The following is a 13766-nucleotide window of genomic DNA, read 5'->3' on the forward strand; positions in this document are numbered from 1 at the left end:
CAGTACTATGAATCATGTATGCTTTTTTTTTTCTCTTTTAAATTCTGTAGAATTGGTAGAATATCTGGAAGACTTCCAAAAGAATTAGCAGATGACGTGATTGGGTCTCTGTTGGACTGTTTTAGGTAAAAGTCTTATTTTATGCTTTACATGCATCTGAAACATGTCTGCTTATGAAACAGGAGGACAGCAGTTAGGAAGACAAGTCTAAAAATCTGTAAATTTTGTTGCCTTCATTGTCCCAGATTTTAAAATCTTCTAAGACATGGATGTGCTAAGGGTGTTCAATAAAGAAATTATTCCTAAGCCTTCATCTTGACCCCATTCTAAAGTAATGTTGAAGGGCTGAAGTTGAACTTTACAAAAAAAGATGCTCATTAACTTTCTGCTTTAAAAATTGCTGGTGTGCTCATGTCTTGGGCATTGAGTGCATCTTCAGAAACACAGTAGAACTGGAAATTGTATTCACAAGGGTTCTGAGGATCACCAGAGGTCAGATGTAATCTCTATGTGAGTGGTGGCTAAAATATCTAGGAAGAGGGAGGAATAAATGGAGTATAATAGAGATTCATGAAATCATGAATGGCATGGAAATGATTGCCCTCTAGATTCTATATTATTAGAAGCAAACTAAAATATCAGGTAACAGGTTTGGAGTAAAGAAAGGGTGGTCATTATTCACACAGCACATAGTTAAACTGTAAAAACTTCTTGCCGCAGGATGTTGTGGATGCTAAGAGTCTATCCCTGAACAAAAAACGTTTGTCTTTTCTGCAAACTTGTCCATGATCTGCCAGAGTTTGGAAGTGTTTTGGAGAGTGCTGCAATATGCTTGTTCTTATACTATACCTAAGGCATGTACTGTTGGCCATGTCAGAGAGAGGCTTTTGGGCTAGATGACACTTTGATTCGATCACGTATAGCTGCTAAGATGTTCTTTTGCTGCACTTTATTGTTGGGTGTCTTGTTTCTACATCCATGTAGAGTATGTAAAGGACTAAGTTATTAAACAAGTATCATATGCTTTTTTTTAATATCAAATTGCTCATCAGGTCTACAATGATTATGAGCTTTAAGATCTAAACTAGTGTTTTAGAGTAAGCTAATAACAAAAAGAATGTCTTTGTTGACAAAAAATATTGGTAATGTTTGGTTTGTCACTCAGATGTACTCAGTTTAAAAAAATCCTCTCATAGTGGTTGTGAGTACAGATCAAAAATACCAGCTCAAAGGGTAACACATTAAAAAAAACCCAAAAGGTTTAAGTCTTAAAAACTTGCAAGGAAAGTATCTACTTAGCCAATACTTCCACAGTGTTACTGTGATTAATTTAAGAGGTGCTGCTGATCTCAATTAACCCTGGAGCTTCAAAGACCTGTACTCACTGTGTTTTCTTCCCTTGTTTTTCAAGTCATAGGGATGAGTAATCCAAGTAGTAATTGAGTGACCTGCTTTCTTCAGAAACACCTGGGAACAAATGTAGACACGGACAAAGGGAATATCTTCTATATTCTTTGCACTAAATATCTAGTGACCAAAATAAAATTGTCAGTTGCTCATCAGAGGTACTTTGTTACATCTCTTGGGATAAGAATGAAGGATTCCTTATATGTAGATAGATTAAAAGACAAGAGACAGGGAAGCAATAAGTGATCATTTTTCACAATGTAGTGAGATTATCAGCACAGTCCTGCAGGGGTCTGTATGAACCCTGTGCTGTTCAACACACTCATAAAAATCCCAGAAAAAAGGCTGAATTGATGATTTAAAGTTAGCTAATGTAGTGAAAACTAAAGGTGACAGAGAAGAAGATGTTATATAAGTCTAAGTTAAGTAACAAGCCAGTAAATGACATATGAACTGTAATGTCTAATGAATGCAAACTAATGTACGTAGGGAAAAATGCAGCTAGTTGTAAAACACTTATTACTACTCAGGAAAGAGATCTTGAAGTCACTGATAGTTCTGTCAAAATGTCAGTGGAGTGCTCAGCAGCTGTCAGAAAAAAGAAGGGCAAATGGAATGTTAGATGTTATTGGAAAGGAAGGGATAACAAAACTGAATCACTGAAAAGTGATTTAACTGATGGGGAGTCTTCCAAATGGAAAGAAAAAATAGAGGGATATAATGGAGATATATAAAATCATAAATATGAAAGAAAGAGGGAAAGTGAGTAATTATTTACTCTTCACTTTTTCTCATAATGTGAGAACTGGGAAGCATCAGGAAGTACGTTTTCACGCAATTATAATTAAACTGTGGAAGTCATTGCCACAGGATGTTATGGAAGCCAAAAGTGTAAAGGGAGTTCAAAAAGGGATTATACAAATTAATGGAAGAGAGTCCCATCAGAGGTTATTAAATATGACATTCTGGCTGCAACCTCTGGCTTGGGAAGTCTCTGTACTGCCGATTGCCAAAGCTTGGAGGAGGCTAATAAAGGAATGATCCTTTATGCTTTGTCTTTGGCTAAGCATCTGCTATTGGTCCATGTCAGAGACTGGGAGAGACAAAGCTTTGATATGACCTAGTCTGTGTGTTCAACGTTTTATTCTTAGATTCTTATTCCTAATTTAACACAAAATGAACTTTTTGCGTGTTTAGTCATGCAGCATGCAACCTTTCCCCTTTTCACTCCTTTATCTGCCAGCATACCATTTTTGATATTTCTTGCTGTGTTCACTGCAGGTTGCTCTGTTCAGTTTTATGTTTAGTTTTATGTTTTTTAAGGGTGGATAAACACCACTGTTTGCTCACTGCATAAGCTTGTATAATGTGTTTATTGGAAACTATTACTTGAACCTCCTTTGCTAGTTAAGGACCGTGTTTGGCACTAAATTCATTAGTTATTTTGGATATGTTCTGTAAATCTGGATCTTTTGTCAGTGTCCTGGACAGCTGTTTTCCTTTTCTGGATGAGTTTTGGGTATTGTACCTCCTTATTGAGGTTACATTTTTATTGATAAACGTTTTTTTTTTTCCTTATTTGATCATGTTTATAGCAGTATGTATGTTGCACAAAATGGAAAAGAAAACATGTTCAACTTGTCATTTTTATGTTTTAGAAGTCTAACAGAATTAATAACACAATAAACACATGCTGGTTTGGATTATGAGTCTTTTAAAATGTTAGGAATTCACCATGAAAAATGAAATCTGAAAAGGGAAGGCCAGTCTTAACAAAACTTGGTTTTGTTCTAAAATTAGTTTCCAGGAAACAGACAATGCATGGCATGGTGGATGCCTGGCTCTGGCTGAATTAGGCAGAAGAGGATTGTTACTCCCTTCCCGAATTTCAGATGGTGAGTTGTAGCTGCTGAATGTTAGTAAGTTCATAAATTAACAATTTATAGTATTAGAGATTGAATGTGTGGCAATAGACTGGAATTTGCTGATGTGAGTGTGCTGAATAATGATGGTAGTATTGAATTCTAGAGTAAAAAATATGCCTATGGCAATATTTAAGGTACTTCTGTCAAAAGCAGTGTCTTGGGTGTGCCTTTTTTATACTTAATAAATTTTTCTTTCCAAAATGAAATTAGTTTCTTGGGGTTTTCTTCTTTCTTCCTCCCTCCCCTGTTTCTTTGTACAGTTGTATAAAAATAATTCTGTGTCTCTATATTGTGTCAGTGTCATTATTTAAATAGAATATATTAAATAATTGATGACTAACTTGCACTTTAAATAGCTTATGCTGTTTGTTTCTGATTAAATTTCAGAGGCCAATTTTGCATAATTAATACATGAATTGTTTAAGTTTTTAATGGGTTTTTGAAATGTCAGGACGGAAAGAAAAATAACAGGGCAGAGGAATTGTTTCTTTGTGTGTTCTGTATGTATCAACGTACACAGAAATAACAATGTGAAAGTAGTAGTTCTTTGTTTTGTGATTTTGGTCAATTTTTTATAGACTTGAAATGACAAAAGCGTAATGTAGGAGTACACGTCCACTGTTGGGCACTTTTACAGCAGTATCTTGGCCTAGATGGTTCTTTTGATCTCATCTGGTACTCCTGTGCTGAACAGAGAAGTTGAACACTAATTTTCAAAAATGTAGTAAGTTAGATTGCTAAATCTTTTCTGAAGATCTGTTGACTTGTTCTAGAAGAAACTGTGAAATATGGTATTTAATACAGTTTATTATTCTGTCTCCATGAAAAGAGTTCATGTTCAGTATAGTATCTGTTTTGCATGTGAGAATTTTTGTGCAGCTAGCCAACAGTTGGTTTCCCTTTTCTAATTACTTTTGCCCTTGTATGATAAAGATGAAACAGTTAAAAAAACCCCAACTTTAAGAATGGGAAGTCATCCAAAGGTAAGCCTCTATCTTAGTTCTAACAAAACCGAAACTGTACACATCTGTCAAGGAATCAGGAGACCCTCATGTAATAGAATTTTTTTAATCTAAACCGGAAGTTTCCTGCAAATTTGATATTGTATAGAACTGCAAAAGACATGAGTGAATCCTAGCTCTGCCAGTGGTATGACATGTGCTGTGAAACCACCTCTCTTCACTTTTTAGGTTGTGTTTTTGTATATGTAGAATGGGGATGATAGTTGTATTCTTCACACCCTTCTTTTTCTGCAGAGGTGCAGTGAAGGTGATTTTAATATGCATAGGTTTATATGCAGATTTTTGATTTGTCAGATTGTGTACAATGTAGCTTTCTTGGGCTACAGAATAATATAAATCTAAGATAGGGGGAAAGGGAAGGAGAGAACATAATCATGGCAGCACGGTCTTTCTGGGAAAGAGATAGGCATAAAGGTCTAAGGAAGAACGATTTTATAGGAATTGAAAGTTTCTTAATAAAACAGTGCTGAGAAGTCCATCGATCATTCTATTAGAAGATGGGTAAGAAACCTACGGAGACTATCTTGACTAAACTGCAACTCCTTTGGTTATCTGATACTCAAGAATGTATTAAACAGAAGGCAGAAACGATGTTGTGGAGGATGACTAAAAGAGGATAGTCTGAATTTGTAGGGACAGAACTTGGAAAGACTGGACGTAAAATGCGATGCCATTAGTGAATAATATAACTGGTAATGAAAAATCATGTTATATCTTCATCAGAGTCAAACCTTTATTATCACTGAGCAGATCTAGGCTGCAGAATAGTCACGGCACACTTAACATCGTCCCTTCTCTGTTTTTTTTCCTTTTGCTTTAATGGACCTTGTTTTCCATTTAAATTATTTTAAAAAAATAATTATACTAAATACAGTATATTCTAGTTTAATTTGCAAGTAAGTATGTCTTACTCAGTTTTGCTTTATGTAAGTTAGCCAATCCATTATTAATGCAGAAATTCAAAGTCGATTATAATTATTTGGAGAAAGACAAAGGAATGAATTCTGGAAGTTGGAGGGAAAGTTAACACAGTCATGTTGAGGAATTGTGTTGTACTTTGAAAGATAGACCTATGTTTGAATTGTCCTTAACAAAATGATGTAAGAAATTAGGACAAGTGCAAAGTAGTATTCCTAGTTAGGAATAAGTATCTACACAATTCAAGATACAGGGGGTCACTTCTAGGCAGTGTTATACAGGAAAGGACTTTAGAGTTCATGTGGGTCACCAACGTCAATCAACAGTTTTATTTCTCTCAGTAGAATAAGATGGTGAAAAAGAAGTCATAAAGAGAGTGTGGTAATCCTTCCATCTCACTTGATACTAAAATTATGACACATAGGGTACTCATCTTAGGACATCGCACTTAAAAGATTATTTAAAGAAAGCTATCAGGAATCATAAGAAGAACAGAAGGTAAGACTGACAGGGAAAGGCTGAAAGAACTAAGGTTGTTTGGTTGAGAGAAGACAAAGCTGGAAGCTTATTCTCTTCCTCTTAAAAGAAAACCTTTACTTTTTGACAACTATTTTCAGTGACAGCACAAGACTACAGGTAATGGGTATAATTTGCAGCAAGAGAGTAGATAAGCATAGGACTGATTTTCTTATTCTAAAGGAACTGGAGCCCTACAGTATTGTGTTTATGGAAACTGAGTTAGAAAGATTTCAAGTTAATCAAGGTATGGAGAGCTGTTTGAGTAGTTAACCTTCATGGTTCCCTTCAGCCCAGTTTTCATTTAATTTGAGGAATGAAGTAGACCACCACAGGAGCTTGTTTTTGTGAACAATATTTGTATAGACATGGTGAAGAATAAATCCCTGAATTGTATGGAAAACCACCAAAAAGTTGTTCTTTGTGTCTTAAAAAAAATCAAATTAACAATAAAAGAGATACAAGGGATTTTTAAAAACTAGGGCTAAGGGAAACTATGAAACTTTCTGCTTCCAGAGATGAGTGAGGCAAATACCTTAATGTAGTTTAAAAAATGGCAGTGGCAACACTAGACTCTGTATTTTCATGTTTGAAAATCACGGACTTTGTATCATACATCCCTAAGCTTGAAGCTTTATTCCCTTTAAGCTTGAAGCATATTCCCTTTGTTCAAACTCAGATTGATACTGTCTTTTGACAGTCTAGGAAGAGTTTTTCTCTGTGACAGATTAAGTTAAAGATCAATGTTGTTACTCTCTTTTTTGTTTCTTGGCTTAGAAACTTAACCCCCGTAATTTACTGTTTAATGGTAAACTTCTTACAAAGCTCTGACTGAGCTGTTAACTCAAAACACCATAGTGCAAAAAGTTAGGAAAAAAAAATTCTGGGAACTCTACATTGCATTGAATGCAACTCTGCTTCCTTACATAGGTTTATACCTACTAGAAATGTTTAGGCAGATGAGGATGTCTCTTACCTGAATAATGAATCAATGAGAAATGTATACCCATAGTTTTAAGTGAATAATACTTAGTCTGGGTTTGTTTTACTTAGACTGATAGTGCATACTGTGAAAACTTACATGGGGTATTTATATAGCAGAACAGCCTTATTTTAGTTAAACTTTTGTAAAAGTTTTGGTAAGCTGGGCAGCAGCTTGAAGGCAGAGGGAATTCTGAGGGTTTGTCATATGAAGCTAAAGTACAGATAAATGAATCTGCATAATGAACTTCCTTCACTGAAAGAAGCTCCTTTTTTAGAGTTGATTGGTATTCCATGCCAAATTTTACTTGTAAATTGGAAATTTAGATATCAACTTCTTCGCTAATTTTTCTTCAAAATATGTGGTACAGCTAGTGTAGTGAATGTATTTGTGTTCATTAATGACTTTCCATATATTTTAAGTACAGGTCACAGATTTATTTGAAAAATTGCAAGTGTATATACACAGTTATAGAAGCAGAAAATAGTTTTGGATTGTATGTAGAAGCACACTGAAACAGATAATTAGTGATACATGTATACTGAAATAAGGCCTTCACCAGGAGGGTTTGCCTCAGGTGAAATAAATTATATAAATAACATTTTAGGCTTGAAGTTTGAAGGTTGCCCAGTGTCTGTCTAACCTCAGAGGATTAGGCAACTATATTATTTAGAACTTCAAATTTTTGGTATTGTTTTCGTAGTGGTTCAGTTAAAGGTGAACATAAACTGTATTTGTTAAATTGGTGCAAGCTTTCTTTGCTTTAACTTGAATCTAGTTCTTAGCTGACATAAGAAAAGCTTGCTTATACAAGGTTTAAACTGGCATCTGCCTCTGAGTAACAAAATTTGGTCTGTTGTTTTACATTATGGCATAATGGCAAAGTGCATTCATACACAAAACAGTTTTACAGTAAATTCTAAAGAGCCAGGTTTAATCGTAAGCTTATTTAAACTACTGCACAGTGAATTAAAAAGTTTTTCAAAGAAAAAAGACAAAAAAACCCTATTCAATGAAATTAAGCCTGAAAAAGACTATGACAGTATGTTATTGAACAGTATTGTTTCTAGAGCTTAAACATCTTTTAAGAAAAGTTGTAAAAGTTATTTTACATTAATACAATTGCAAAAAACCTTAAAGATTCATCTAATGTATTTTGGCTTTAGTAATGAATGCAAAAATTCACTCATCAAAATCTGAGCTTATGTAAGGGAAGGTTCGGTTACTTAAAAATATTAATATAAAATTATGAACATTATTTACATGGAAGAGATTGAATGTCTCTTGTCATGGACCAAACCCAAGAGATGGTTTGTAGAAATTTTATGATGTTGCTGATAATTAGCTTCTATGACCAGAAACTCATTAGAAAGTGAAGTATTAAGATACTCTTGTTCTCTTCCTTAAAGTGAAGACTCTGCTACAGTCATTTGGCCTTACTCTTTTAGTGCTTTGCTGTGATTTTGCTGATTCTTTTTGATTTGTCCTTTTTTGTCCTTTTACTTTTTGATTGCACTGAGTATCCTGAGTATCAGAAGAATTAAGAGTGGCTTCTGTACATGAAGCATTACTGTCCTGAGGACTCTGCCCTTCGTTGTCCATTCTAACTTTGCTCGGGCTGTATGCAGCTAACTGACAGAGAGCTACAGCTGCTGTTTGTTTCTGTTCGTCACAGCTGTCAATTATTCTTAAGTCTTGAGCTTCATTACGGTGAGCTGTAAAAGATTTGTCACAGGCACTGTTAACAGGGTTCTTGGGGTTACATGCATCTGCTCCGGAGGTTTCGTTTTCAGTGTTTGGAGAAGTAGTAGTACCATTATCATGAGACGGACTGTGGAATGACGTTTTCAGGCTTACTGTGTTACAGGAATCTTTTACAGAGAGGTTCAAAGGCATGTCTTGCAATTCCAGAAAGTTCTGACTTTCGGTTTTGGATGTGGCTTTGTATGCATGCTCATGAATAGGTCCTGCGTTTGTGTCAGCCTTTTTTGAAAGGTTAAGGGGAACTATCCCTGTGTCTTCTTCCGTGTTGGACAGTGAGCCTTCATTGTTACGGCATTCGTTCTGTGTATGTGAATCTTCATCAGTGACGTTAATGCTGAAAGAAATAAGGGAAAAAAAAGCATTCACTATCAGTTGGTCTTTTAAATTGTGGCTGAGGAAGTGGGCAGGAAGAAGAGAAAAAAATCTGGCTAAAAGTCTGACAATTTTGTTGTTTCTCCTCTAGCTCCCCCAAGTCCCTTTCACCATACACATTGCTGTAATACAGGTAATTTCCTGAAATACACAGACACATGCATAGTAATGGTATTGCAAATACCTGATAGGCTTAAGGACAATGAATGGTCTACTCACTATAGCAACTGTGAGTTGTGCTGTGTTTTGCATAGTTAATACAGAACAAATTATCTCGATGCTGTAAATTTAAATATATTTTAGGGGCATTGCATGAAGTGTGTCCATCTATCTTTGTGTGTCCCTAGTAAATCTGACAGGAATTTGCAAAGTTATTTTACCTGGTAGGTGAATCTCCTCTATCTTGCTGTGTCGGCACACTTTGAAGTAGAGTTGGTTGATCAGTGCTTTTTCTCACAGGTCTGAAAGCTGTGAAGTTTTCTTCTGGTTGCTCATACTTGCCAAATGAGGTGGAAGATGACTTGTTAGAGAGGTCAAATAGGCCTTCGCATGCATGGCTTGTCTGAGTGAAGTTGGTTGGGCTAGGTCTGCCAGGGGAGCCTGTTGCCGCACTTCCTGCGAGAGGGCTCATTTTCGCATTCTCTCTTTCGTTTTGGTCATCTTTGGAATTACTTTTGGCATGCAATAATGTCATTTCTTTTTCATAATCTGCTTGTTTTTTATGTGAACTTAGAGGGTATTGTTGGGATGGGCTTAAAGAAGCTGGGTACAGCAAGGTAGTTTCTTCCATTAGATGAGAATTTTGATCTCTGTTAATACCAGCTACGTGTGAAAATCGGTAAAATGGAGGATCTGTTGGCCTACAAAATCCATATGGTATTGGAGGAGTGGAATGATATTGTTGGAACAATCGATAGTGTTCATATGCAGATGGATTTATGGGTTTTGGAAGTGGCCCAGGGTGGGGAAGAAAGTGTCTTTGATCTTGGGTGCCATAGACAGACAGAGCAGAGTTTTCGCACTCTGAATTACCTGGAAGCAAGTAAGGTGTGTAGATAGCCAGCCTATGCTCATAAAAATGGGGTGAGTACTCAGGAATCATTGGTTGCATGTAAGGTGAAATGGAACCAAAGCCTTTTGTGGGAGCAACTTTATGTGGAAACTCTGGGAGGAAAGGAGAACCTGCTTTCCATGGGTGACTTGGTGCATGAAATGCAGACTTAGCGTGAAAAGGTGAGCTTTTGTTAGAGAGTGATATAATTTCAGATACTTCAGTAGTTTCCGGGCCTTTACTATCTCTGTGTTCTCCTACAGGAACGAAAGCTGAGGGCCTTACAATGCTGTCCAAAAGGGGCTGCATGCTGAGAGTGCTTTCTGTTGTAGTACTGGCAGGGGTTAATTCCTTCTGAATCGCAGGTTTTTGTCCTTGCAGTGCTGTGGTTGTTGCCTGGTTTTGTAATTCAACGTTTTCCTTGGCATCTTCTTTTGCAAAAGGATACTGAGGCTTTGAATCGAGATTTGACAGTCCATTTGTGACAGATTTAGAAGAAGTTGGTTTGACTGTAGATTCAAGCTGATTGATCTGTTTGGCCTCCAAGGAACTGGTCTTTGGACACTTGATAACACGATCCTGCTCCGATACTAAAGTAATTGAGTTTTTGCAGAGGCCATACTTCATATGGTTGAAAAGATGGGATTTCTCATTGCAAGTAAAGGGGCACTGAAAGCACTTGTACTTAAATGGCTTTCCTGGTGGTCTTGGGATGTAATGAGGCTTCTTTGGTTTACGTTCTTTGAGGAGACTCATTTTTTTTCTGCTTTAAACAATTAAATGTAATGGTTCTTTATAAAAACTTTCTTGTGGTTAGCTTTCCTCAGTTTTAGCCTCTTGATGTTTCCAGTTTTTCAGGTTTCTAGAATCCTTCTTCCCAGGTGAAGAGAGGAAGCCAACTCCTGTGGTGTCTCACGGAAGAGGGGGTGCCGGAAAACAACACTTTTGCAACTGGTAGTGCAGGAACTGTAACACAAAGTTTTTAAAATTAGCTGTAGTGGAACATTAGAACTAAATACAAAGTAATACATTCTTTTAACTCTATTCGCCCTCATATTACATATGGTGTGTTGTGGGTTTTTTTTAAACAAAGCAAAAATGCTAGATGCCAGACTTGAGGTAGACACGCATTAAACTTTGACATCCTTCCACACCTAATCATAGTCACAGAAGTGGCCTAATTTTCAGCAGTGCTAGTCACCTGCCACTGCTACTGGCTTGAAGGAGTTTTCTTTGAAAACTGAAGGAACATTCGTGAGGAAGATGAAAGTAGAAATCTAGGAGGAGCTGTTGAGAGAGAAGTGGAGGTGGGTAGGATGAGAAGAGGCAGGTCCTGGCAGCAACTGGATATGGGGCAAGCCTGTCAGGCCGGTTGGGGAGAGAGAGGAGGGAATTTCCTGCTTTGGTGAAATGAGGGTGGAGTGGATTGGTTGCGCTTGGGTAGCTGACTTGGCTCTTTCTGAGACTGACCAACCCCCTCTTTTAACTGGCATGGCATTTCCTAACAGCCTAATCTCAATGGATACCTCAAAAGTGGCCAATCTCTCGAAGGATAAAACCACACCAATTTTCTTCCTCTTCCTAATTCAATTAAGAGAAATGAGTACTGCAATATCTGACTAATAGAATCTTCTGCTTGATAAACACATTTCATGTTCGTCTGCTGCGTAGCACCTTACCTGTTGCATATAGTTAACAGACACACAAGTCTATTAATTCAGGTAAAAAAAGTGCCTGACAGTAATTGATTTATGGGGGAATGATCTGTCTTCCTTTCTTCAGAAAAACTAAGGTTGTGGATACTTTATACAACCTAATGATTTGCTCAGTAGATAAGTCAGGAGGGCTTGTATCAGCTTGTTCCATTATGTTCACTGATTCTGAAGGCGTGAGAAACTCTCAGAGTCAAGTTCTCATGATTTTATAGGATGTGTTATGGCAGAGATCTAAAAACTGATGATTTCATCATGAACTATAAGCATCATTATCAAAATGATGACTGTTGCAAAACCACGTACTGTATCTATTGTGTTACCCGAAACTACAGGAATACTAATTGTAAGAGTGACTAGGTAGCTTGATATTTATTTTTTTTAAAAAAGCTTTTTACATAGAAGTTTGAATTAGTTTGAAAATACTAAGTTTATGAAAAGAATTGCTGGTAATTACATGCTGTGAGATTTTAGTTCAAGTAGAGATGTTTTGCATTTCTTAAATCAGAAATTATTTAATAGAAAATGACATGCAACACATTATGAAAACCGAAGGCAAAGCTACAGAATTGCTGCTTGTTTCATCAGGTATAGTAATTCTAGCAAATTGTATTAAATGTTGTTTCTGATGTCATAGAAATATTAATTTTGTTAAAATAGTAATTGTGAAGGCGCCTTGAAAAATGCAAAGCTGTTCTGTAAGTAGAAAAAAACAATCAAGCTTTTTCTTAAAATTAACAAATTATTAAATATGCCATAGCCTAATGAAAAAGGAATGTGTAGAGAAGTAGCTTTTTATTTTTCAGGTTTTTGCAAAGCTTTTCTGGTTGTTTGAGTTGGATACTGATACTGTAACATTAAAAAAAACCTGAATTATACAGCAGCATGTTAGTCTTGTCACTGGAGTCTGGTTAAAATGGTAGTTCAATAAAAAAAAATCATAGAGTATTTAAAAAATATTTTAAATAATGATAGCCAGAATTCCTTTGAAAGATTAAGAATTATGCTTTTACATTACAAAATAATAAATAAAATATTGAGGCATAGGAGGGGAGGTACAGATAGGGAACTAGTCTTTTTTTTCTGCCTTAAGTGAGCTTGTTGCATTTATTTTTGACTAATGATGTGTAACTTAACGTGGACAGCTTGTAATGGACTCGGTCAAGTCAGTTTGTACCTGTTGTTCTTTATATCTTCTTGGAAGTACTTGTACTAATTATTCTTGAAAAAAAATATTGTTGTCAAAACTCCATTGCATTCTTAGTTGAACCATTTATGATAACAGTCCGAATTTGCATTCAGGTGCAGCACTTATAATAAAGACATGTTAATTAGATTTTCTTGTTCTGCTAGCTTTCCTTTGCTTAATAATGAAAATTCCTGTGTGTCCTGTTCCCCCCCCACACCCCGACTTTGTACTTGGTATTTAACTTTGATTCAAGTTATTCCTGTTCAACAGAGTATTAACTATCATTTCTTAATAAGATAAAATGCATTGTTGCAGTTTTAATGCTAGAAATCTAGAGCATTGGAGCTTCTTTGCCATGTGTACAGCAGGAGAGAATTAAATAGCTTTTTTTTTTTAGTTTTTAAATTTGTTTTGAAGGCATGCTGAGCCCGCAGACAGTAGTGCTCCCAGAACCTGCTGCTGTGACATGAGAGGTGTAGAACGAGTAGTTTATTTTAAAGGGTGTTTACCCTTTTGTAAACTTAGGCTAGTGTCAGCCAGATGAATTTTCTGTTTCTCTCTTTTACTATTTAATCCCTTTTTTTCTCATGGTTTAAAGATGCCAGTAATAAAATATGTCTAAACTCAGACAAGAAGGATAATTTTTCCTCCAATCTCTAAGTTAAACACAGGAGTATCTGGCAGAGGTACATATTTCATAATTAAAAAAAATTAAAACTATTTGATCCCACACATACAGCTGGAAAAGACATTAATGGTTTAAAATAGGTGCTGCCAATTCAAACTGTCTCTATAATAATAACGTTAGTTACTTACAGTTGTACAATGTATGTTTTGTGCTACCAGAATTAAAATTTAGTGTTAGAAAGAATAATCAAAATAAATAGTTGCTTTTTCCTTAAATTTGA

General features: G+C 35.9%; 2 protein-coding genes across 3 annotated transcripts in view; one reads left to right on the forward strand and one right to left on the reverse strand.

The window, feature by feature from the left end:
- The window catches only part of TBCD (tubulin folding cofactor D), a 129409-nt gene that overhangs the window by 25643 nt on the left and 90000 nt on the right, over positions 1–13766 (forward strand). For both annotated transcript variants that reach the window (XM_074846842.1, XM_074846843.1), the window contains exons 13-14: positions 51–125; positions 3208–3302. In XM_074846842.1, coding sequence (XP_074702943.1) covers positions 51–125; positions 3208–3302 — 170 coding nt within the window. The remainder of the gene's footprint in view (positions 1–50; positions 126–3207; positions 3303–13766) is intronic.
- ZNF750 (zinc finger protein 750) lies at positions 7193–10774 on the reverse strand. The gene is made up of 2 exons (XM_074847157.1): positions 9287–10774; positions 7193–8868 (listed from the first exon to the last, which is right to left on the reverse strand). Exons 1-2 carry the CDS (start codon positions 10711–10713, stop codon positions 8151–8153), a joined length of 2145 nt encoding a protein of 714 aa, XP_074703258.1. The 5' UTR covers positions 10714–10774; the 3' UTR covers positions 7193–8150.

Source organism: Strix aluco, chromosome 21, assembly GCF_031877795.1.
Source record: "Strix aluco isolate bStrAlu1 chromosome 21, bStrAlu1.hap1, whole genome shotgun sequence".
Lineage (NCBI taxonomy): Eukaryota > Metazoa > Chordata > Aves > Strigiformes > Strigidae > Strix > Strix aluco.

What these genes read in the sequence shown, in the direction of transcription:
- ZNF750 (XM_074847157.1), bottom strand. Translation starts at nt 10,713, where the DNA reads ATGAGTCTCCTCAAAGAACGTAAACCAAAGAAGCCTCATTACATCCCA. An exon ending in AGAGGAGATTCACCTACCAG is followed by an intron (nt 8,869 to 9,286) that starts GTAAAATAACTT and finishes TATTTCTTTCAG; the next exon opens with CATTAACGTCACTGATGAAG.